General features: G+C 44.1%; 1 protein-coding gene across 1 annotated transcript; it reads right to left on the bottom strand.

Annotated features, from left to right (window-relative positions):
- Positions 1 to 910: 910 nt before the first annotated feature.
- LOC135508851 (D(4) dopamine receptor-like) lies at positions 911 to 26,873 on the bottom strand. The gene is made up of 4 exons (XM_064929056.1): positions 26,396 to 26,873; positions 19,327 to 19,439; positions 10,985 to 11,670; positions 911 to 1,122 (listed from the first exon to the last, which is right to left on the bottom strand). The coding sequence occupies exons 1-4, from the start codon at positions 26,666 to 26,668 to the stop codon at positions 911 to 913; spliced, it is 1,284 nt and encodes a 427-aa protein (XP_064785128.1). The 5' UTR covers positions 26,669 to 26,873.
- Positions 26,874 to 27,151: the final 278 nt, after the last annotated feature.

Genomic DNA, 27,151 nt, shown 5'->3' with positions numbered 1-27,151 from the left:
TGCAAGCAGACGGTGCCTGAAATTGCTCCATCATATTTCATCCTCCCTCTTAAAGCTTTCTCCTTGGATTTGAACCATGAAACTCTTGTTGTTTTTTTTCTTTTCTTGTATTGGATACATGATTTGTGCTGCTAGGCAACAGAGAGGAAACTGTATTTGTTATTTAGCCCTTTTTTTAATCACTTTGTCCGTTTGTCAAAAGCCTCAATTTCCGTATGGGCGAGAGGGATATTTTTGAAAGAGGTTTAATTTTGTCGTGGGGATCTTTATCAGACTCAGTCAGGAGTTGGATTAGGATTTGCAGTATAATCATGGTTGTGTGGAGAAGTGTTTTATTTTTATTTTTGTCAATGACGCAGTGTTCTAACCCCGGTCCTTAATGTCCACACAGTTTAGGGACAGAAGTCCTAATTTAAGTGAGAAAAATAAGTCATCTCAAAGATACAATTTAATTACCACTAATAATCTAAGAAATTGATGCCTTGCTGGTATTTCTTAGCACCTTTTTTAGTTGGAGGGATTCAATGCAATTCCTTATCACAAAGCTTTCCACATAAAACATGGAAACAACATATGGCAAGCTGACAAACAACATTGCTGTCACAATAGGATAAATCACAAGCATTTATCAACAGAAAAAAATAAAATCCCAAGTGGGAGAAAAATATGCAATCGCAAGATTTTCTGTACAGCAAAGCACAAATTTGATATTGTAACATCTTACAATGGTATTGTTCATTGTGCTTTTTTGTCCATTCATCAGCGGTGGTGCCTCAGCCTGGTCCCAGATCTGTTTTTGCTGTGTTGTCAATGACCATTGGAGTTACAACGACAATAGAAATGACAATGACCATAGGAGTTCCTTGTCATGATGACAAATCTGGGACCAGGCTAGTTGTGCTCATCTTGTCTATTGGTATATACAGCAGCTGTGGAGGAATTTATTGAAGTAGTTCCTGAACTCTGTGTTGAAAACTGTGTAGATGATGGGGTTGAGGGCGCTGTTGACGTAGCCCAGCCAGGTGACGATGCTCATCAGCCATGGGGGGATGTAACAGGTGGCACACAGGGCCCGCATGGTGTGGACCACGAAGAACGGGGTCCAGCAGAACAGGAAGGCACCTGGGATGGAATAGACACACACATACAGGCAGTCAGGCACATACACAAGCAGACACACAAGGTACACACACACGTAGGAAAACAGGTACGCGGTACTCACAAACGTAGGAACATAGGTACACGGTACACGGTACACACACACACACACACACACACACACACACACACACACACACACACACACACACACACACACACACACACACACACACACACACACACACACACACACACACACACACACACACACACACACACACCACAAAGTGGGAGGTTTATACTGAGGCTCTTTAGATTTCTGCTTAAGAAATCGTAAACCACAGAGATAGCAGTAAAATGACACCCCTGAGACTTCTCTCATTTATGAAATGATAATATGTCAGGCCGACACAGGCTTGAAACTCTTTATTACTACATATGTAGGATCTTAACTTTCCTGCAATGCAGAACATTTTAAACGTGTAGTGCATTTGAGGTTTAAAAATGCTTCTGAAATGTGTAATTTCCACTTAGAAATTTCAAACTTGATTTTCCCCTACAAAAATGTCCAGTAATATTATAATCCACATAACAATTAACATTTCCTGTTGCTGCCAGATTATTCTCCTGCTGTAGCAAATTGGCTCAAAATAAGATCACATTCAGTCTCAAATGGCACCCTATTCCCTTTACAATGCACCACTTTTGACCGGGGCCCATGGTAAAAAGTAGTGCAATTTATAGGAAATGGGGTGCCATTTGGGACTCAAAACAAATTTAATAAAACTGGAATTGCTAAATATATCATGAGTCTTACTTTGAGGACATCATTGAGTGGCGAGTGGGAATAGATCTAGCTAGCAATAAGTCAAACGCAATCAAAATCAAAGATTGGGCCCTATAAATACAGTTTACCCTCTTAGGGCTCCATTCAGATGGCTGTATTTCAGATTGAAGAAGTCTGAAGAGACCCTGCTGATAGGATTACGTTTTCTTTTCTTCCACTGAGCCTAAATTACATCTGCATCATGAAGTGTGATCATATCCTAATGATATACTGTAGGTAAAACAGTGCTATTTACAGAAATACTTACAACAGGTCATTTCCATATCAGAGGGATAGCAAGGGTTGTTAGAACTATGCTAATGGTGGATATACAGTAGGGGGAAGTCAGCCCCATTCTGTATTGTAAATTGACAAACGGCATTTAAAATAATACACTTGCCCATACATGAACCAATTGCTCATACATGAGCAAAACGCACAAGGAATACTTCAGATAGAGATCCATCAGTTAAGCTTGATAGAACTGTGCCAGATCGAATTATGTTTGTATGTAAAGAAGTACACCTGCCAGGCAGCTTCCCTGCCTAGCCCCCTGCTTGGCTGAATAATTCAGAAATGCTGATGGGATTTCTATTAATATCTAGAATGAACATTAGGATGAGTGATAGATAGATAGACACTAACTGTTGCATGCTGGGTAGGTCTGGGTTGGGTCCCAGATGTCACTCTATTCCTTATAGTGCAGAGGAAGACCCTACAAAATGCCAAAGACTCCAGCCACCCTAGTCATAGACTGTTCTCTCTAATACCGCACGTCAAAGGGTACCGGGGCACCTAGTCTAGGTCCAAAAGGCTTCTTAACAGCTTCTACCCCCAAGCCATAAGACTCTTGAACAGCTAATCAAATGGCTACCCAGACTATTTGCATTGCCCCCCCTCTTTTACACTGCTGATATTCTCTATTTATTATCTATGCATAGTCACTTTAACTCTACCTACATATACATATACCTACATATACAGTTACCTTGAATTACCTTAACTCAATTACCTCGACTAACCTGTGCCCCCGCACATTGACTCTGTGCCCGTACCTCTTGTATATACAGTAGTGAGGCTACTGTAATCTTATTGCTGCTCTTTAATTATAAAAATAAAGAAAACATTTACTTATCAATTATCAACACTTATCTTTCTTAAAACAGCATTGTTGGTTAATTAAGGGCTTGTAAGTAAGCATTTCACTGTAAGATCTACATCTGTTGTATTCGGCGCATGTGACATGCAATTTGATTTGACTATTAAATAAAGGGAGGGATATGAGGATTGAGTGAGGCTGGTTGGAATGGTGTCGTCTCTCAAAGGAGAGTCCCTTATTGTCAGACACCCCCTAACTTTGAGGCATGTATAAGTACAGTGCCTTGCGAAAGTATTCGGCCCCCTTGAACTTTGCGAACTTTTGCCACATTTCAGGCTTCAAACATAAAGATATAAAACTGTAATTTTTTGTGAAGAATCAACAACAAGTGGGACACAATCATGAAGTGGAACGACATTTATTGGATATTTCAAACTTTTTTAACAAATCAAAAACTGAAAAATTGGGCGTGCAAAATTATTCAGCCCCCTTAAGTTAATACTTTGTAGCGCCACCTTTTGCTGCGATGACAGCTGTAAGTTGCTTGGGGTATGTCTCTATCAGTTTTGCACATCAAGAGACTGAAATGTTTTCCCATTCCTCCTTGCAAAACAGCTCGAGCTCAGTAAGGTTGGATGGAGAGCATTTGTGAACAGCAGTTTTCAGTTCTTTCCACAGATTCTCGATTGGATTCAGGTCTGGACTTTGACTTGGCCATTCTAACACCTGGATATGTTTATTTTTGAACCATTCCATTGTAGATTTTGCTTTATGTTTTGGATCATTGTCTTGTTGGAAGACAAATCTCCGTCCCAGTCTCAGGTCTTTTGCAGACTCCATCAGGTTTTCTTCCAGAATGGTCCTGTATTTGGCTCCATCCATCTTCCCATCAATTTTAACCATCTTCCCTGTCCCTGCTGAAGAAAAGCAGGCCCAAACCATGATGCTGCCACCACCATGTTTGACAGTGGGTATGGTGTGTTCAGGGTGATGCGCTGTGTTGCTTTTACGCCAAACATAACGTTTTGCATTGTTGCCAAAAAGTTAAATTTTGGTTTAATCTGACCAGAGCACCTTCTTCCACATGTTTGGTGTGTCTCCCAGGTGGCTTGTGGCAAACTTTAAACAACATTTTTTATGGATATCTTTAAGAAATGGCTTTCTTCTTGCCACTCTTCCATAAAGGCCAGATTTGTGCAATATACGACTGATTGTTGTCCTATGGACAGAGTCTCCCACCTCAGCTGTAGATCTCTGCAGTTCATCCAGAGTGATCATGGGCCTCTTGGCTGTATCTCTGATCAGTCTTCTCCTTGTATGAGCTGAAAGTTTAGAGGGACGGCCAGGTCTTGGTAGATTTGCAGTGGTCTGATACTCCTTCCATTTCAATATTATCGCTTGCACAGTGCTCCTTGGGATGTTTAAAGCTTGGGAAATCTTTTTGTATCCAAATCCGGCTTTAAACTTCTTCACAACAGTATCTCGGACCTGCCTGGTGTGTTCCTTGTTCTTCATGATGCTCTCTGCGCTTTTAACGGACCTCTGAGACTATCACAGTGCAGGTGCATTTATACGGAGACTTGATTACACACAGGTGGATTGTATTTATCATCATTAGTCATTTAGGTCAACATTGGATCATTCAGAGATCCTCACTGAACTTCTGGAGAGAGTTTGCTGCACTGAAAGTAAAGTGGCTGAATAATTTTGCACGCCCAATTTTTCAGTTTTTGATTTGTTAAAAAAATTTGAAATATTCAATAATTGTCGTTCCACTTCATGATTGTGTCCCACTTGTTGTTGATTCTTCACAAAAAAATACAGTTTTATATCTTTATGTTTGAAGCCTGAAATGTGGCAAAAGGTCGCAAAGTTCAAGGGGGCCGAATACTTTCGCAAGGCACTGTATTTTACCCACATAACTCTTTGCAGTCTACATCAGGGGTTCTCAAACTGTTTGGTTCCGGGGACCCCGTTTGTGATTGCAAATTCATCAGGGACCCCCTCATAGACAGAAAACAACTTGAGTGTAATACAAATGGTCTACAAGGAGTTTTACTATGACGTCTACAGTGCAAGACTGGACGAACCAAATCTCAGGTCCTGGGAGAGAACATTTAAAAGGCCCGCCTCTTGGCATTGGAGAGAAAATGTTGCCATTTTCAAGCTAATATCTTGCAATTCTACACATTTTGTCACTGGGCAAAGAGATGTTTTGTTGTTGCTGCTTTAAAGCTAATATCCTGCAATTATACACATTTTGCTGTGAGGCAGAGAGAAAACTTTGCAGTTTTAAAGCTTAAATTACAGTGCGTTTATGTATATATACAGTAGAAGTCCAAAGTTTGGACACACCTACTTGATCTTTCTTTCTTTTAATATTTTCTACATTGTAGAATGGTAGTAAAGACATCAAAACTATGAAATAACACATATGGAATCATGTAGTAACCAAAAATGTGCTATAACACAAATCAAAATATATTTTAAATTTGAGATTCTTGAAAGTAGCCACCCTTTGCCTTGTTGACAGTTTTTCACACTCTTGGCATTCTCTCAACCAGCTTCACCTGTGGCGCAGCGGTAAATGGCACTCTATCTCAGTGCTGGAGGCACTGGTTCAAATCAAGGCTGTATCACAACCGGCTATGATTGGGAGTGCCATAGGGCGGCGCACAATTGGCTCAGCGTTGTCGGGGTTATTGTAAATAATTGTCTGGGTAAATAAGAATTTGTTCTTAACTGACTTGCCTAGTTAAATAAATTAAATAAAAAACCTGGAATGCTTTTCCAGCAGTCTTGAAGGAGTTCCCACATATGCTGAGCACTTCTTGGCTGCTTTTCCTTCACTCTGGGGTCACACGCATCCAAAACCATCTCAATTGGGTTGAGGTCAAGTGATTGCGAAGGTCAGGTCATCTGATGCAGAACTCCATCACTCTCCTTATTGGTCAAAGAGCCCTTACACAGCCTAGAGGTGTGTTTTGGATAATTGTCCTGATAAAAAAACAAATGATAGTCCCCTAAGCGCAAACCAGATGGGATTGCGTATCGCTGCAGAATTCTGTGGTAGCCATGCTGGTTATTGTGCCTTGAATTCTAAATAAATCACTGACAGTGTCACAGGCAAAGCACCTCCACACATCATACCTCCTCCTCCATGCTTCACGGTTCACATACTCTGCGTCTCACAAAGACATGGCAGTTGGAACCAAAAATCTCACATTTGGACTCATCAGACCAAAGGACAGATTTCCACCCATCTAATGTCTATTGCTCGTGTTTTTTGGCTCAAGCAAGTCTCTTCTTCTTATTGGTGTCCTTTCGTAGTGGATTCTTTGCAGCAAATCAACCATGAAATCCTGATTCACACAGTCTCCTCTGAACAGTTGATGTTGAGATGTGTCTGCTACTTGAACTGTGTGAAGCATTTAATTGGGCTGCAATCTGAGGTGCAGTTAACTCCAAGGAACTAATCCTCTACAGCAGGTTTTCCTTTCCTGTGGCGGTCCTCATGAGAGCCAGTTTCAATATAACATGGACTTGGTCTTTTACCAAATAGGACAATCTTCTGTATACCACCTCTACTTTGTCACAAAAATTATTGGCTCAAATGCATTAGGAAGGAAAGAATTTCCACAAATTAACTTTTAACAAGGCACATCTGTTAATTGAAATGCATTACAGGTGAGTAGTTCAGCTGGTTGAGAGAATGCCAAAAGTGTGCAAAATATATTTTGGATTTGTTTTTAACACTTTTTTGTTTGAATACTACATGATTCCATATGCATTATTTCATAGTTTTGATGTCTAACACTAATATTCATCAATGTAGAAAATAGTAAAAAATAAAGAAAAAACATGAATGAGTAGGTGTGTCCAAACTTTTGACTGGTACTGTATATATATATATATATATATATATATATATATATATATATATATATATATATATATATATATATATATATATATATATATATATATATATAACATTTTGGGGTATTAGTTTTGAGTTGAAAAACTGATAATTGAGTAGTGTGGATACCAATATCCCTGTGAGCCAACCAGGCCCAGGGTTAAGAACATAATTTAGACATTTTTATTTAACATTTATTTAACCAGGAAAAGCCCATTGAGATCCAGAATCTCTTTTTCAAGAAGGCAGCAACAATCAATACCTTACAGAATTAAAACGTACAACAATTAAATACAATTCAACAACATGATTCTGCCTAAAAAAAAACATTTACGCTCCTCTGTAACAGTCTCCCATCAAAATTGTAGATGAATAATGTTACACTGTATTGTATGAAACCCTTGAAACGTATTTCATGGATCCGTTGGTTGAAAGTAATTTCATCTGTTAGTAATATTCATAAAAAATATGAAATGAAATGCAGTACCGCCACTGATCCCACTTTGAGGAAACCTTGGTCTGGACGACTTCTTCTGTTTGTCGCATGATTTAGATATGATCAACCTGTATGTCAGATCTATTTAATTGACTTTCTTGAACACCGGGTTTTATCTTCAAATGCCATAGTATATAGGCCATGCTTCAGTTCTGCCTTTTCAATAAATACACCAACTCCATTAATCCACACCATTCCAGGACAGATGGACTCAAAGATGGCACAAGGAAACAAGGCTGATCGAGGTCACTTTGAGTGTTTCTCTCTCTTTCTCCCCTCTCCTCCCCCCTTATCTTTCTCCCCCTTTCCCTTGTTCTCCATCTGCCCTAGTAGACATTTTGCTCAGTATTTATATATATGTGTGTGTGTGTGTGTGTGTGTGTGTGCTGTTCCTTTAGTGTAAGACTCTGCAGTATGGATGATTCTGGCATGGGGAAGGGAAGGATCATCCAGAATAATTTCCTGTCATGCCCTCTGCCTGTACCCTGTGGGGTTGTGTGTGTGTGTGTGTGTGTGGGGGGGGGGGTTGTCTACTGGAACAGACTACAGGATTGGCTCTCTGGCTTAAAGCAGTTGCACAAGTTCTCACAGGGTACAGGCATGAAACTGTGTGAAATGCTAGAAATGGCCATGCCCCGGATAATTGTCATTCAATTTTGATAATACATTATCCTGTACAAGTATCTTTGCTCTGGTGTATTTATGGTTCCATACTCCCAGTCAGAAGGCTGAACACTCTACCAACAAAATGGTGATGCTGTAGGGATAACATCATTTCTAGGTCTTAAGGGCACAGATAAACCTTACATGATGATTGGATAAAGGATTCTGTTTAAGTTAATTAGCCAGTATTCGCTAAATGGTATTATAATGACTTGTTAGGCCCAATAATGACCCTGTTTATTTAGACGTAAGAAAGATGTAACTGTCATGGCTTTAGAAGCTTCTGATAGGCTAATTGACATAATTTTAGTCAATTGGAGGTGTACCTGTGGATGTTTTCCAAGGCCTACCTTCAAACTCAGTGCCTCTTTGCTTGACATCATGGGAAAATCAAAAGAAATCAGCCAAGACCTCAGAAGAAAAAAATGTAAGACCTCCACATGTTCATCCTTGGGGGAAATTTCCAACCGCCTGAATGTACCACGTTCATCTGTACAAACAATAGTACACAAGTATGAACACCATGGGACCATGCAGCTGTCGTACCGCTCAGGAAGAGACGCATTCTGGCTCCTAGAGATGAACATACTTGCGAAAAGTGCAAATCAATCCCAGAACAACAGCAAAGGACCCTGTGAAGATGCTGGAGGAAACATGTACAAAATTATCTATATCCACAGTAAAACGAGTCCTATATCAACGTAACCTGAAAGGCTGCTCAACAAGGAAGAAGCCACTGCTCCAAAACCACCATAAAAAAAACCAGACTACGGTTTGCAAATATACATGGGGACAAAGATTGTACTTTTTGGAGAAATGTCCTCTGGTCTGATGAAACAAAAATAGAACTGTTTGGCCATAATGACCATCGTTATGTTTGGAGGAAAAAGGGGGAGGCTTGCAAGCCGAAGAACACCATCCCAACCGTGAAGCACGGGGGTGGCAGCATCATGTTGTGGGGGTGCTTTGCTGCAGGAGCGACTGGTGCAAAATAGATGGCATCATGTGTCAGGAAAATTATGTGGAAATGGGTCTTCCAAATGGACAACGACCCCAAGCATACTTCCAAAGTTGTGGCGAAATGGCTTAAGGACAACAAAGTCTAGGTATTGGAGTGGCCATCACAAAGCCCTGACCTCAATCCCATAGAAAATGTGTGGGCAGAACTGAGAAAGTGCGCGAGCAAGGAGGCCTACAAACCTGACTCAGTTACACCAGCTCTGTCAGGAGGAATGGGCCAAAATTCACCCAACTTATTGTGGTAAGCTTGTGGAAGGCTACCTGAAATGTTTGACCTAATTTAAACAATTTAAAGGCAATGCTCCAAATACTAATTGAGTGTATGTAAACTTCTGACCCACTGAGAATGTGATAAAATAAATAAATCTGAAATAAATCATTCTCTCTACTATTATTCTGACATTCTTAAAATAAAGTGGTGATCCTAACAGACCTAAGACAGGGAATTCTTACTAGGATGAAATGTCAGGAATTGTGAAAAACTGAGTTTAAATGTATTTGGCTAAGGTGTATGTAAACTTCCGATTTCAACTGTACCTCAATGCCGGGATGGGATATGCCACTGTACCCCACATTTTAACTTTTCTAAACTTACATGAAGAAGGCAGAAATACAAAACAAAATTCTGGAAATATACCCTTTTCACGGGGACCATTGAGTGCTGAAGCTTGTAGCGCGTTAAAATCATCAGTCCTCTGTTGCAACACTCACTACTGAGTTCTAAACTGCCTCTGGAAGCCACGTCAGCACAAGAACTGTTCGCCGGTAGCTTCATGAAATTGGTTTCCATGGCCGAACAGCCTCACAGAAGCCTAAGATCACCATACACAATGCCAAGCATCGGCTGGAGGGCCGTAAAGCTCACAGCCATTGGACTTTCAGTGGAATGTGTTTTCTGGAGTGATGAATCACTCTTCACCATCTGGCAGTCCAACGGACTAATCTGGGTTTGGAGGATGCCAGGAGAACGCTACCTGCTCAAATGCATAGTGCCGACTGTAAAGTTTGGTGGAGGAGGTATAATGGTCTGGGACTGTTTTTTGTGGTTTGGGCTAGGCCCCTTAGTTCCAATGAAGGGACATCTTAATGCTACAGCATACAATGACATTCTAGACAATTCTGTGCTTCCAACTTTGTGGCAAAAGTTTGGGGAAGGCCCTTTCCTGTTTCAGTATGACAATGCACAAAGCGAGGTTTGTCGAGATCAGTGTGGAAGAACTTGACTGGCCTGCACAGAGCCATGACCTTAACTCAATCATACATCTTTGGGATTAATTGGAATGCTGTCTGTGAGCCAGACATAATCATCCAACATCAGTGTCCGACTTCACTAATACTCTTGTGGCTGAATGGAAGCAAGTCACTGCAGCAATGTTCAAACATCTAGTGGAAAGCCTACCCAGAAGAGTGGAGGCTGTTACAGCAGCAAAGGCAGACCAACTCCATATTAATGACCATGATTTTGGTGTTCGACAAGAAGGTGTCCACATACTTTTGGTCATGTAGTGTACTTCTCTCGACCCATATCTCGCGCCTGCTTTGTGGTATCTTAATATAACCATAATGGCGTTCCGACCCCAGTGCAGCTCAGTGTAAACAAGCGTAACAGTAGGGTCGGAATCATCTGGCTAGTTCTCTTGGTGATGACTCAGACCGCACAATGCACAGAAGATTGACCATGAACATATTTACAATTAATATTTTGCGGTTGTTGTGTGGCTTTGTTTGTTCAGAGTACATTTAGTTATTACAACAGTTACATTAACAGTTGCATCAGTGCACAACCAACAGTGTTACCATAATAGAACAAGTGCAAAGTGCCAACCAAACAGATAAGAGAACAAAAATGATCCAACTCACCCACAACGACAGGAAGCACCTTCATGGCCTTCCTCTCTCGGCAATTAATCTTGGCCCTCTTCTTCTGGTGAGGGTCGGTTTGGGGGTGGAGGTTGTACCTAATGTTAGAGTAGGCCACCACAGTGGGCACAGGGCCGTCCTTGTACTCTGTAGTTGTTAACGAGTTGTTATAGGGGCGGTCTGGTGTGTCTGGTGAGGAGTTATTATAGGGGCCGTCTGGAGACTCTAGGGGGTAAGGGTCCAGCTCTTCCAGATTAATATCCTTTAGCTCTGGCTTCATGTCTGTGAGCTCCTTCCTCTTGATAATGGGGGGTAGAGGAGGAGGCAAGGAGTCCAGCGGGGGCAGGGAGGCAGTTGCGTCCTGGAACTTCCTACAGACCAGGATGCTGCTCCTCAGCTTGGCCTTGCGTGCCTCCTCCCACCTCCTTAATCCCCGGAACATGCCGCAGTAGAGGAGGAGCATGATGGGACAGGGAATGAAGAAAGAGCAGACAGAGGAGTAGACCACGAAGTTGTCGTCCTCCAGTTTACACTCTGTAGAGTCCCGCTGCGGGACGTTTTGGATGCCAAACATGACGGGTGAGGCCACTGCCAAGGCCAGGATCCACGTGGCGGAGAGCAGGAAGATCTGTCTCTGATCAACATGCTTAAGGTTGTAGTTGAGTGGAATGGAGACAGCGATGAACCTGAATTAATCATATCAACCAGAGAAAAGATTGAGAGGAGCTGTATTCACTATGTTTTCACTTTGTAGAAGAGAGACATTCATTAATGATTTCCTTTGATCTATCATTATATACTAAACAAAAATATAAATGCACCAAGCAACAATTTCAAAGATTTTACTGAGTTTCATTTCATAGAAGGAAATCAGTCAACTAAAATTAATTCATTATGCCTTAATCTATGAATTTGACATAGCTGAGCAGGGGCACAGCCATGGGGAGGCCTGGGAGGACCAGCCAATCATAATGAGTTTTTAGGGCTGGTCTCTATTACAGACGAAAGTACTCCTCAGTTTCACGAGCTGTCTGGTTGGCTGGTTTCAGACGATCCCGCAGCTGAAGAAGCAGGATGTGTAGGGCCTGGGCTGGCATGGTTACACATGGTCTGCGGTTGTGAGGCCGGTTGGAGCTACTGCTAAATTATCGAAAACAACGGAGATGGCTTACGGATAGATAAATGAACATGACATTCTCTGGCAACAGCTCGGTGGACATTCCTAGTCAGCATGTCAATGTCACGCTCCCTCAGAACATCTGTGCACTGTGTTGTGTGACAAAACTGCACATTTTAGAGTGGCCTTTTATTGTCCCCAGCACAAGGTGTACCTGTGTAATGATCATGCTGTTTGGCAAAGGAGAAATGCTCACTAACAGGGATGAAAACTAATGTGTGCACACAATTTGAGATAAATAATATTTTTGGTGCATATGGAACATTTCTGTAATCTTTTATTTCAGTTCATGAAACATGGGACCAACACTTTCCATGGTGCGTTTATATTTTTGTTTATATAGTACAGGGGTGTCAAACTCATTCCATTGAGGGCAGGGTGTCTGCGGTTTTTCCCTTTCAATTTGTGTCCAATTAAGACCTGTACAACCAGGTGAGGGAAGTTTTTAACTAATCAGCAACCTTAACTCATCAATCAAGTACAAGGGAGGACCGAAAACAGACACTCTGCCTTCTGTGGAATGCATTTGATACATGTGTTCTAGTACATTACCTTTGACACAAATATATTATGTACACTGAGTGCAAAAAACATTAGGAACACCTTCAGAACAGCCTCAATTCTTCGGGACATGGACTCTACAAGGTGTCAAAAGTGTTCCACAGGGATGCTGGCCCATGTTGACTCCAATGCTTCCCACATTTGTCTCAAGTTGGCTGGATGTCCTTTGGGTGGTGGACCATTCTTGATGCACACGGGACACTGTTGAGCGTGAAAACCCCAGCAGCGTTGCAGTTCTTGACACTCAAACTGTCAAACTGGTGCGCCTGGCACCTACTACCATTAGCCGTTCAAAGGCACTTAAATCATTTGTCTTGCCCATTCACCCTCCTAATAGCACACATACAAAACCAATGTGTCATTGGTCTCAAGGCTTAAAAATCCTTCTTTAGCCTGTCTCCTCCTCTTCATCTACACTGATTGAAGTGGACATCAATAAGGGATCATAGCCTTCACCTGAATTCACCTGGTCAGTCTTTTATGGAAAGGGGCATGTGTTTGGATCCTTTGATAGTGTTACGGTTTTCTTCTAACTCCTCCTCTGACGAAGAGGTGTAGCAAGGATCGGACCAAAATGCGGCGTGGTAATTTTCATACATGTTTAATGAACAAATAAACACGAACAATACAAAACAACAAACGTAATGTGACAACCTAAACAGCCTATCTGGTGACAACAAACACAGAGACAGGAACAAAAGGACACTAAGGACAATCACCCAACAAAACACTCAAAGAATATGGCTGCCTAAATATGGTTCCCAATCAGAGACAATGATAAACACCTGCCTCTGATAGAGAACCACTCCAGACAGCCATAGACTATGCTAGATACCCCCACGAAGCCACAAACCCAATACCTAACAAAACCCCAAGACAAAACACACCACAATAAACCCATGTCACACCCTGGCCTGACCAAATTAATAAAGAAAACACAAAATACTAAGACCAGGGCGTGACAGAACCCCCCCAAAGTGCGGACTCCCGGACTCACACCAAAAACCATAGGGAAGGGTCCGGGTGGGCGTCTGTCCATGGTGGCGGCTTCGGCGCGGGACGTGGACCCCACTCTATCAAAGTCTTAGTCCATCATCCTCGCGTCCTTGGATAGTCCACCCTCGCCGCCGACCAAGGCCTAGTAGTCCTCACCAAGAACCCCACTGGACTGAGGGGCAGCTCGGGACTGAGGGGCAGCTCGGGAGTGAGGCAGCTCGGGACTAAGGGGTAGCTCGGGACTGAGGGGTAGCTCGGGACTGAGGGGATGCTAGGGACTGAGGGGTAGCTCGGAACTGAGGGGAAGCTCAGCACTGAGAGGAAGCTCAGCACTGAGAGGAAGCTCAGGCAGGTGGTTGGATCTGGCAGATCCTGGCTGGCTGGCGGTTCTGGCAGATCCTGGCTGACTGGAGGATCTGGAAGGGTCTGGCTGACTGGCGGATCTGGAAGAGTCTGGCTGACTGACAGATCTGGAAGAGTCTGGCTGACTGGCAGATCCTGGCTGACTGGCGGATCTGGAAGAGTCTGGCTGACTGGCGGATCTGGAAGAGTCTGGCTGACTGGCGGATGTGGAAGAGTCTGGCTGACTGGTGGATCTGGAAGAGTCTGGCTGACTGGCGGATCTGGAAGAGTCTGGCTGACTGGCGGATCTGGAAGAGTCTGGCTGACTGGCGGATCTGGTAGAGTCTGGCTGACTGGCAGATCTGGAAGAGTCTGGCTGACTGGCAGATCTGGAAGAGTCAGGCTGACTGGCGGATCTGGCAGACTGACGGATCTGGCTGCTCCATGCTGACTGGCAGCTCTGGCTGCTCCATGCTGACTGGCGGCTCTGGCTGCTCCTTACTGACTGGCAGCTCTGGCGGCTTCTTGCAGACTGGCAGCTCTGGCGGCTTCTTGCAGACTGGCAGCTCTGGCGGCTTCTTGCAGACTGGCAGCTCTGGCAGCTCTGGCAGCTCCATGCAGACTGGCAGCTCCTTGCAGACTGGCAGCTCCTTGCAGACTGGCAGCTCCTTGCAGACTGACAGCTCTGGCTGCTCCATGCATACTGACTGCTCTGGCTGCTCCATGCAGACCGACAGCTCTGGCTGCTCCATGCAGACTGACTGCTCTGGCTGCTCCATGCAGACCGACAGCTCTGGCTGCTCCATGCAGACTGGCAGCTCTGGCTGCTCCATGCAGACTGGCAGCTCAGGCTGCTCCATGCAGACTGACAGCTCAGGCTGCTCCATGCAGGCTGGCAGCCCTGGCTGCGCCGAACAGGCAGGAGACTCCAGCAGCGCTGTAGAGGAGGAAGGCTCTGGCTGCGATGAACAGGTTGGAGACTCCGGCAGCGCAGGAGAGGAGGAAGGCTCTGGCAGCGCTGAACAGGCGGGAGACTCCGGCAGCGCAGGAGAGGAGGAAGGCTCGGGCTGCGCTGGAGAGGCGGGGCGCACTGTAGGCCTGATGCGTGGTGCTGGCACTGGTGGTACTGCGCCGAGGACACGCACAGGAAGCCTGGTGCGGGGAGCTGCCACCGGAGGGCTGGTGTGTGGAGGTGGTACAGGGTAGACCGGACCGTGCAGGCGCACTGGAGCTCTTGAGCACCGAGCCTGCCCAACCTTACCTGGTTGAATACTCCCGGTCGCTCTGCCAGTGCGGCGAGGTGGAATAGCCCGCACTGGGCTATGTAGGCGAACCGGGGACACCGTGCGCAAGGCTGGTGCCATGTAAGTCGGCCCAAGGAGACGCACTGGGGACCAGATGCATAGAGCCGGCTTCATGGCATTTGGCTCGACACTCAATCTAGCCTGGTCGATACGCGGAGCTGGAATATACCGCACCGGGCTATGCACCCGCACTGGAGACACCGTGCGCACCACAGCATAACACGGTGCCTGCCCGGTCTCTCTAGGTAACCACAGGAAGTTGACGCAGGTCTCCTACCTGGCTTCGCAATACTTCCTGTGAGCCCCTCCCCCCAAGACATTTTTGGGGCTGACTCTCGGGCTTCCATCCGCGTCGCCGTGCTGCCTCTTCATACCAGCGCCTCTCCGCTTTCTTCGCCTCCAGTTCTTCCTTGGGGCGGCGATATTCTCCAGGCTGAACCCAGGGTCCTTTACCGTCCAGTTCGTCCTCCCATGTCCATTCCTTCTCCTGCTGCTGCTTTTGCTGCAGCTGCTGTTTACCACGCCTCTTGGTCCTGTTGTGGTGGGTGATTCTGTTACGGTTTTCTTCTAACTCCTCCTCTGACGAAGAGGTGTAGCAAGGATCGGACCAAAATGCGGCGTGGTAATTTTCATACATGTTTAATGAACGAATAAACACGAACAATACAAAACAACAAACGTAACGTGAAAACCTAAACAGCCTATCTGGTGACAACAAACACAGAGACAGGAACAAAAGGACACTAAGGACAATCACCCAACAAAACACTCAAAGAATATGGCTGCCTAAATATGGATCCCAATCAGAGACAACGATAAACACCTGCCTCTGATTGAGAACCACTCCAGACAGCCATAGACTATGCTAGATTCCCCCACTAAGCCACAAACCCAATACCTAACAAAACCCCAAGACAAAAAACACCACAATAAACCCATTTCACACCCTGGCCTGACCAAATTAGTAGTCCTCACCCAGAACCCCACTGGACTGTCTGGCAGCTCAGGACTGAGGCAGCTCGGGACTAAGTGTTAGCTCGGGACTGAGGGGTAGCTCGGGACTGAGGGGAAGCTCGGGACTGAGGGGTAGCTCAGCACTGAGAGGAAGCTCAGGCAGGTGGTTGGATCTGGCAGATCCTGGCTGGCTGGCGGTTCTGGCAGATACTGTCTGACTGGCGGATCTGGAAGGGTCTGGCTGACTGGCGGATCTGGAAGAGTCTGGCTGACTGGCAGATCTGGAAGAGTCTGGCTGACTGGCGGATCTGGAAGAGTCTGGCTGTCTGGCAGATCTGGAAGAGTCTGGCTGACTGGCAGATCCTGGCTGACTGGCGGATCTGGAAGAGTCTGGCTGACTGGCGGATCTGGAAGAGTCTGGCTGACTGGCGGATCTGGAAGAGTCTGGCTGATTGGCGGATCTGGAAGAGTCTGGCTTACTGGCAGATCCTGGCTGACTGGCGGATCTGGCTGCTCCATGCTGACTGGCGGCTCTGGCTGCTCCATGCTGACTGGCGGCTCTGGCTGCTCCATACTGACTGACGGCTCTGGCTGCTCCATGCAGACTGGCAGCTCTGGCGGCTTCTTGCAGACTGGCAGCTCTGGCGGCTTCTTGCAGACTGGCAGCTCCATGCAGACTGGCAGCTCTGGCAGCTCCTTGCAGATTGGCAGCTCCTTGCAGATTGGCAGCTCCTTGCAGACTGACAGCTCTGGCTGCTCCATGCAGACCGACAGCTCTGGCTGCTCCATGCAGACTGACTGCTCTGGCTGCTCCATGCAGACCGACAGCTCTGGCTGCTCCATGCAGACTGGCAGCTCTGGCTGCTCCATGCAGACTGGCAGCTCAGGCTGCTCCATGCAGACTGACAGCTCAGGCTGCTCCATGCAGGCTGGCAGCTCTGGCTGCGCCGAACAGGCAGGAGACTCCAGCAGCGCTGTAGAGGAGGAAGGCTCTGGCTGCGATGAACAGGTGGGAGACTCCGGCAGCGCAGGAGAGGAGGAAGGCTCGGGCTGCGCTGGAGAGGCGGGGCGCACTGTAGGCCTGATGCGTGGTGCTGGCACTGGTGGTACTGCGCCGAGGACACGCACAGGAAGCCTGGTGCGGGGAGCTGCCACCGGAGGGCTGGTGTGTGGAGGTGGTACAGGGTAGACCGGACCGTGCAGGCGCACTGGAGCTCTTGAGCACCGAGCCTGCCCAACCTTACCTGGTTGAATACTCCCGGTCGCTCTGCCAGTGCGGCGAGGTGGAATAGCCCGCACTGGGCTATGTAGGCGAACCGGGGACACCGTGCGCAAGGCTGGTGCCATGTAAGTCGGCCCAAGGAGACGCACTGGGGACCAGATGCATAGAGCCGGCTTCATGGCATTTGGCTCGACACTCAATCTAGCCTGGTCGATACGCGGAGCTGGAATATACCGCACCGGGCTATGCACCCGCACTGGAGACACCGTGCGCACCACAGCATAACACGGTGCCTGCCCGGTCTCTCTAGGTAACCACAGGAAGTTGACGCAGGTCTCCTACCTGGCTTCGCAATACTTCCTGTGAGCCCCCCCCAAGAACTTTTTGGGGCTGACTCTCGGGCTTCCATCCGCGTCGCCGTGCTGCCTCTTCATACCAGTGCCAATCCGCTTTCGTCACCTTCAGTTCTTCCTTGGGGCGGCGATATTCTCCAGGCTGAACCCAGGGTCCTTTACCGTCCAGTTCGTCCTCCCATGTCCATTCCTTCTCCTGCTGCTGCTTTTGCTGCAGCTGCTGTTTACCACGCCGCTTGGTCCTGTTGTGGTGGGTGATTCTGTTACGGTTTTCTTCTAACTCCTCCTCTGACGAAGAGGTGTAGCAAGGATCGGACCAAAATGCGTCGTGGTAATTTTCATACATGTTTAATGAACGAATAAACACGAACAATACAAAACAACAAACATAACATGAAAACCTAAACAGCCTATCTGGTGACAACAAACACAGAGACAGGAACAAAAGGACACTAAGGACAATCACCCAACAAAACACTCAAAGAATATGGCTGCCTCAATATGGTTCCCAATCAGAGACAACGATAAACACCTGCCTCTGATTGAGAACCACTCCAGACAGCAATAGACTATGCTAGATACCCCCACTAAGCCACAAACCCAATACCTAACAAAACCCCAAGACAAAACACACCTCAATAAACCCATGTCACACCCTGGCCTGACCAAATTAATAAAGAAAACACAAAATACTAAGACCAGGGCGTGACAAGTAGGCATTAATTTATTTTAAAAAATTATATTATTCCCATTTGTGTGAATGCTAATGAGGTTTTCTTGGCTACAGGCAACACAGAGGCAACAAATACCTCAACAGGCCCTATATATCTTAATGTCAATGATAGGCGTAACAGTGAGCAATGAAAAGGATAATCATATCAGCTAATGTTCCCATGCAAATGCTACTAGTTTATCAAATGGAAACATATTTTATCCTGAGGTTTTATGTCTTGTAAGTTTGTCTCTCTCTGCGTCATTTGTGCTTTCCGTTAACACTGATTGGTTTCAGGAAGGATGGGGGAAGAGAGAGATGACAGGTCATTGCTGGAGATATGGTTATTTTCCTAATCCGATCTAGTTGAGGAGACACTATGACCTATGACTTGGGCTGATAGCGAAAGCAGCAGGGGTCTCCTCCCTTGTGCTGCTAACGCTGCCAGCACAACTCCCAGCAAAGTGCTTTGGGAGAGAACATGTTAGTATTGGTATTCAATGGCTCAAACATTCGGACACAGGGTAGGAAAGTTAATTGGAATCCATAGATTATTTTAGTGAACTTGACCTAGCTCAAACATCATGGGGGGGATATCAATGAATCGACTCATGCTTGTATTGCAGGGCTGTTTCTGTCATAAGTTACACTTGATGTTAGCTCTTTGACCACCACCTGAGAGGTCGGACCGAATGTTAACAGAGAGTTAAAGGTTGATAACCTGTCGATGCTGATGGCGCAGAGGTTGAATATGGAGGCCGTACACAGCATCACGTCCATTGTCATCAGGCCGTCGCAGACATGCATGTTCAGTGACCACAGACCACCCTGGAACTGAAACAGAGCAGCAAACACACACGGTCAGACAGGCAACATCACTGAACTTAAAAATAACGTTTGTCTCTTTCTCAATATTTCCTTGATTCCAAGCTGCCTTTCTCCTCATCTCTTTCTCAAAACACATGAAAGAATGTGATAGGGTAATGACCTTCGATATGCTCCTTCGGTATGGTTGAGAAGGAGGCAAGGACATAGGATACAAGGAATCACGGAAAGATTAATTGAGATAAAGCCAAGGTCTACTGACTACCCTTTGCCCCTCCCTGCCCTCTGATGACTTCCACAAGGTCTCGCCCTTGGCTAGCGTTCTGCACCCACCAGATTGGCTGTGTGTGAAATCAATTTCCTCATTAGCGCTGCTGCAGCTCTATCATAGAGCTGAGCAGAGTGAAGCCCCTCTGGCTGATTGGAAATTGCAGGCGTGGAGCACATGTCAGTTATGACAAGTTTTGGCCTTGACACAATTTAGATGATTTTAATGGTATACTAATCACATATTTTAATTGTCTTGTTATTAATAACTTCTTTCTCTCTGATTTGGCTGCCAGGTTGGGGACATGTGTTCACTGTCATGTAACGTGTAACATGTGGCTCTGTTCCAATAACATGTAAAAACACATTTCTCCTTCCATCATTCCCATTACGGAAAAACCACATGAATTTCACGTGAAAAATTACATGAATTCTCATGTGATATCATGTAAAGGCATGCGTTTTTTGAATATTTCTCAGGTGATGACAATTCACATGAAACTTCACATGGATTTTCACATGTTTATGAACCTAACCTTTCAAATGTGGATTCAAATTTTCACATGCACACTTTTGTGATGCCCTGCAAACTAAAATGAGTCGTTAGAAAACACACAAACAGTGTTTAATTTAGAGTGTTTTCAAATTGCATATTTGACTCACTTTGACATACATGATTACATTGTGTATTATTATTTATACTAGGGCTGGACGATGTCCAAAATATATCACAATATTGTTCTAATTTTTGACAGTATGATGTTATTTTATGTTTTGAATAATAAGAGCTATTTATAAGAGTAGTGCATGACCATAGGGTGGCAACAAATAAATTCTAAGTTGTTTTAATGGGTCTCTCTCTCTTCAGATTGTTTTATCAATCAAACTTCAACCAAAAATCTTTCTCTGCATTTTCATCTATTTTGAGCATTTCTCATTTATCAAGATAATCAATCCACCTAACAGGGTTGGCATAACACAATGCCACAGATGTCTCAAGTTTCTTCACCAGCGGAATCGTCTGAGACCAGCCACCTGGACAGCTGATGAAACTGGATTGGCACAATAGAAGAATTTCTGCACAAACTGTCAGATACAGTCTCATAGAAGCTCATCTCCGTGCTCGTTAACGTCATAATCAACTTTAGTGGGCAAATGCTCACCTTCAATGGCCACTGGCATGTTGGAGAAATGTGCTCTTCAAGGATGAATCCTGGTTTCAACTGTACCAGGCAGATGGCAGACAGCGTGCAAAGCGTCTTGTGGGCGGGCAGTTTGCTGATGGCAACATTGTGAACAGAGTGCCCCATGGTGGCGGTGGGGTTATGGTATGTGCAGGCATATGCTACGGACAATGAACACAATTGCATTTTATCAATGGCAATTTGAATGCACAGGGATAGCATGACCAGGTCATGAGGCCTGTTGTTGTGCCATTCATCCGCTGACATCACCTCAGGTTTCAACATAATGCACAACCCCATGTTGCAAGGATCTGTACACAATTCCTGGAAGCTGAACATTTTCCAGTTCTTCCATGGCCTGCATACTCACCAGACATGTCACCCATTGAGCATGTTTGGGATGCTCTGTATCGACATGTACGACAGTGTGTACCCCTACCCTTTTTAGGTATCTGTGACCAGCAGATGCATATCTGTATTCCCAGTCATGTGACATCCATGGATTAGGGACTAATGCATTTATTTCAATTGACTAATTTCCTTATATGAACTTCAACTCAGTAAAATATTTGAAATTATTACATTTTGAATTTATATTTTTGTTCAGTTTATTTTCAATAGATTCAATGGCAGTCTTTAGTTTCGCCACACGGGGAATTGTGCCGATTTCTAGGTAGATGACCTTTTTTCATCAATAACTAGTGTATGGGCAGGGCTCAGGTAGCCTATCTCTAATTGGATCACTAACATTTTGAAGCTGAGCTCTTTGCTCGTGCCCTGCTGCACAGTACAGTCCTATCTGCATCAATAGGCCTACTGCTATGTAGTAAAATACAGTTTACTGCCCAGCCATAATTTATACAGCAATTATTATTGAACATGTCCTCACCTGGGATTTGAATCTCTTGGTTTACGGCATTCCGATCTTCCTGCTACGCCACCATGTCTGTGACAATGACTGATTTCACCTGTATTCCGACACTTTGGACTTAAAACTAAATCTTAGCTTGGTTAAAAATACAGAAAACCCTCAAATTGCTACAAATAAGTAAATTATATCAATGATGAAAGAATAGTCAGATTAACTGACTATTAACTGACTGTTAATTGCTAAGTGCAGAGATGTATTATACAGTGCCTTCAGAAAGTATTCACACCCCTTGACTTTTTCCACATTCTGTAGTGTTACATACAGTCTGGATTAAAAATATATTGAATTGAGATTTTGCCACTGGCATGAACACAATATCCCATTAATGTCAAGGTGGAATTATGTTTTTCAAATTTTCTACAAATGAATTAAAAATGAAATGCTAAAAGGTCTTGAGTCATTAAGTGTTCAACCCCTCTGATGTGGCAAGCGAATAAATACTGTAAATCCAGGACTAAACTTTTCTTAACATGTCACATAATAAGTTGCATAGACACACTATGTGCAATAATAGTATTTAACATGATTTTTGAATGACTACCTCATCTCCCACATAAGGTCAGTTGAGCAGTGAATTTCAAACACAGATTCAACCACAAAGACCAGGGAGGTTTTTCAATGCCTCACAAAGAAGGGTACCTATTGGTAGATGGGTAAAAATACAAGAAGTAGACTTTGAATATTCCTTTGAGCATGCTGAAGCTTTTAATTCCATTTTGGATGGTGTATCAATACACCCAGTTACTACAAAGACAAAGGTGTCCTTCCTAACTCGGTTTCCATAGAGGAAGGAAACCACTCAGGGATTTCACCATGAGCCTAATGGTGACTTAAAAAGTTTAATGGCTGTAATAAGAGAAAACAGGATGGATCAACAACATTGTAGTTACGTCACAAATAGGCACTAAAGTAAAACTGCAATAAATGTGGAAAAGAAATGTACTTTATGTCCTGAATACAAAGCGTTATGTTTGGGCCAAATCCAACAAAATAAATCACTGAGTGACACTCTTCATATTTTCAAGCATGGGAGTGTCTGCATCATGTTATGTGTATGCTTGTCATTGGCAAGGACTATGGATTTTTGTAGGATAAAAAGAAACAGAATAGAGCTAAGCACAGGCAAAATCCTAGAGGAAAACCTGGTTGTCTGCTTTTCAACAGACACTGGGAGACACTGAAATTCACTTTTCAGCAGGACAATAACCTAAAACACAAGGCCAAATATACACTGGTGTTGCTTACCAAGACCACATTGAATGTTTCTGAGTGGCCTAGTTACAGTTTTGACTTAAATTGTCTTAAAAATCTATGTTAAGACTTGAAAATGACTTTCTAGCAATGACCAACAACCAACTTGACAGAGCTTAAATAATTATTTGAAGAATAATGTGCAAATATTGTACAACGCAGTTGTGCAAAGCTCTTTGAGACTTACCCAGAAAGATTCAAATCAGTATTCGCTGCCATAGTGATTGTAACATGTATTGACTCAGGGTTGTGAATACTTATGTAAATGAGATATTTCTGTAAATCTAAAAACATGTTTTCACTCTGTCATTATGGGCTGTTGTGTGTAAATGGGTGATAAAACATATAATTTTCATGCATTTTGAAGTCACGGGGTATGAGTACTTTCTGAAGGCACTGTTGTTAATGAATGTGTAAGGGACTTTGTGGGGAAGCAGGAAAATCAGAGTACCCCAATCGCAGAGGCTGTGAGTTAAAATCCCAGGTGGGGTCATATTGACAAGTCAGTACTAAGTGATCATGTCAAATGTAATCATATTGTCATTGATTAAAGATTTTTACATTATTTCTGCTGAACAGCATGCACTTACTTTAAACCTCCCCAGACCATTGCATTACTTATCATGGTTTAGGACCATCTGGGACCATCACATGATTTCTTGACGACTGGTAAAACAAATGTCTTGAAAACATCTTACAAACGTCCTAACATGCTCATCCAGTTATGTTCTTGGGTTGATGTGTCATGGTCCCCTGGAGCTTTTTTGTCAAGTTTCCATTTTGTTCCAGTAACATTCCCAAAGACGTTTCTACTACCTTCTCGAAACGTGTCATGGTTCCCTGGAGATTTTGGACGTTATTGGACGTTATTGGGATCTTGTGTCATGGTCCCCTGGAGGTTTTTGTTTAGTTCGGGAACTAAACAAAAACAACACCAAGGGATGTTTTTAGGACATTCTTGGGATGTTGTGTCATGGTCTCCTCCCCTCCTCCAGGGGACCATGATACAATGTTCAGAGAAGTCCTAAAAACATCCTTGGGGGCGACCCTGAAACAAACCGGGAACTAGGCAAAACCTCCAGGGGACCATGACTGTTTAAATTGAATTAATGTCAATTATGCTTTTTAAAATGAAACATTTTAAATTGAATTTGGTACCTGGGCTTTCACATGTTCAAATGTTGTCATGTGTAGTTTAATTTTATCATGTTATAATTTTGCATCCCCCATGTTATCAGATCTTTACACGAGACAACATTTGAGCACATGTGAAGACATGATCTTGTGAAAGTTTCATGATATCACATGTTGAAAGATTGCATCCCCATGTTGTCACGCTTATTTCACGAGATCATGTTTTCACATGTGTAGTTTTATGTTATTGCATGTTGCTTTTAACATGTTGTCACATGTTTTCACGTGATCACAAAAAAAATTCTGTAAGTTTCCTTCTTTAAGTCCTTGAAGTAATCACTGAAAGCGAAGATTCCATCATAAGGCCGATTTATGGTCAATCTAGTTTCTGTATTAGTCAAACAGCATTTACTGCGATGTGGCCTCTGCAGAAATCAGGGCATTCAAAGTCTTGCTCATCGTTGAGCAAAGCAGAGCTGTTGTGAAGGAAGTTGTCTAGCAAGTGAGTTTGTGTTTATACAGGACGTACCGCCCCCACCTACCGTCAACCAATCATGTCAATGCGGAGTTATATGGAGCCCTCCACATTGTTACAAAATTTGGGTTGTGCACTGCAATGCGGTATGGCGCTTGACTTGGACTTCGGAGGCTCCGCAATTGCTTCACACCCAACGTACGGAGTCTCCGGACCACATTTCCGGATCAAGCATAAATTGTATCTTACACCAGTCATGTTAAATCAGCACTCCCCCCAAGGAAAGGAGGAAAGGAGGGATGCGAGGCATGATGGATGCATTCTCAAAGAATTAGAACAGGACCCCCCAATTTCATCCATCGACTCATCCATGGTCTCTTTCCTACTGGCCAGTTGGTTGCTATATCAAGCACTCTTGAAGGGGCCATAGTGGTGCCCAGTGTGATGCTTGGGACAGTGACCCTGGGAATGGAATGTTCTGTCAGTGAAAAACCATTGTTCCTATGCTGGGTCTCTTGGCTACCAGTGGCTGTCTGGCTGAGGGAGGGGGGAAGGGGCTGAGAGGAGGCGCTAGTCAGCCTCATTTCCCCGGCCCAGTGTTGACTGCCTGCTGGGACAAATGTGTGTATTGTGCTGCGATTGTTGAGGCATGTGCTGTGGCAGAACGGATGGGGATGCAGCCGTGCAATGACTCGCTGCAGGGGGTTTTGGTCCCATCAGTGGAGAGGCAACCCACGCATCCCCCGAGGGGTCAAATACAGTTCATGCCTACAGTGTACTTACAGCTGTGTGGTTGTTGGCGTTAGATTGAGTTACAGGTTTGGGAAATTCTGCCAATCCACAGTCATTTTTACATTTTTTAATTTTACCTTTATTTAATTAGGCAAGTCAGTTAAGAACAAATTCTTATTTTCAATGAAGCCTCGGAACAGTGGGTTAACTGCCTGTTCAGGGGCAGAACGACAGATTTGTACCTTGTCAGCTCAGGGTTTTTGAACTTGCAACCTTCCCGGTAACTAGTTCAACGCTCTCACCACTAGGCTACCCTGCCGCCCCTATAAGTAATGACTTATAGACAGTAGATCTAAGCGTATCTGATTATTTCTGAAATACTTAGAAATAGTATAAATATTTGTGAAGTTGAAAATTCAGTATGATCTGGTGATGTCATGTCTCAAATACTCAGTGGTGTTTGCAAGCCAAATGAGAACAGCAGCAATCTAGGCACACATGCCTTAGCAAACCATTGGATTAATGAGCTAACTGTGTTTATCCAGCATTCACATCATCCATTCTGTGCAGTGTTCACCCTTGCATCAGCTGCAACACATGTAAATTAACCTGGCCCCAAGAGATGATAGGTTGTTAGACAATAACCAATTGTGTAAATATGGCATACTATTATATATGCATAATATCAATGACAATTGATATTATTGGTTAATAACATGTGGTCTTTTCTGTCATAATCTGTGATTTGGATTGATAGATGTTATATTACATTATAAACAATGTTGCATTATGTGCTCTAATTTGAAATAGCTTCCAATCACAATTAATTGGCCCTTTCGAATGAATATCATAAATTATTATAATGATTAATACTATCACTACTACTAATATTATTAATATGAATCATCATCATAAAGTCACATTGTTTTAATCTTAATAAAATGCATGGCTTTGACTGAGGTACCATACCATTTTGAGACATATTACTCACCTCAACATATATAAACAGTGGCAAAACCAAAACTGCCAACATCAAATCAGCCACAGCCAGACTGACTATGAAGTAGTTGGTTGTAGTTTTCAAAGCTTTTTCCCTGTACACGCTAAGGCACACAAGCAAATTTCCACAAATGATGACCACAATTAGCAATATTCCGAATATCAGAGCAGGGAAGTTATAGTCGGTGTCCCGGGTTTGTGCAGTGTTAATTTCGGCACCCAGAACTAGCACGGTGTTGTTTGAGACGGTGAGGTTGGCTGGCATTTCTGCAGACAGCCGCTCTTGCACCTAAAAAGATCCACTCTCCCTTTCTCCTAATAGAAGAAGATGAAGTTCAATCACGGCAGGTCCGAGAGGAAGCAGCAGTCTTGAAAGGGATTTTCATGTAGGCATCTCTTCAAATAGGTATACAGGATGAGTTTCTTTTGCCATCTCGAAGTCTTCATCACTGAAAACTCTGCTGAGACGCCTTGTTGTTGTCCTTTAATATATTTTCAGCACTGTGCACGCTGGACAGAGCCACAGAGCATCATGCTTTCCAGCAACAAGCTTGCTCTTCATGCGCGCTCTCTACGCGGGGTTCCTGCTGACAATAACAGGCAGCAAAATTACTGCCAGTCGACCCTGACCCATTGGATTCATTCCCTTTAATGAATCTATTTAAAATCCAGTCACTTTGGCACAACACTAGTGTATTTCTCCCCAAGCCCAGTTATTTCCAGTTGAACTGATTTATCAAGTTTATCA

Source organism: Oncorhynchus masou, chromosome 22, assembly GCF_036934945.1.
Source record: "Oncorhynchus masou masou isolate Uvic2021 chromosome 22, UVic_Omas_1.1, whole genome shotgun sequence".
NCBI lineage: Eukaryota > Metazoa > Chordata > Actinopteri > Salmoniformes > Salmonidae > Oncorhynchus > Oncorhynchus masou.
This window is presented reverse-complemented; position numbering and strand designations above follow the sequence as displayed.

Coding starts and splice junctions, on each gene's coding strand:
- LOC135508851 (XM_064929056.1), bottom strand. CDS start 26,668: ATGCCAGCCAACCTCACCGTCTCAAACAACACCGTGCTAGTTCTGGGT. Junction 19,440..26,395: donor CACTGTTTATATATGTTGAG/GTGAGTAATATG, acceptor GCTCTGTTTCAG/TTCCAGGGTGGTCTGTGGTC. Junction 1,123..10,984: donor GGTGCTTCCTGTCGTTGTGG/GTGAGTTGGATC, acceptor ATTCCATCCCAG/GTGCCTTCCTGTTCTGCTGG.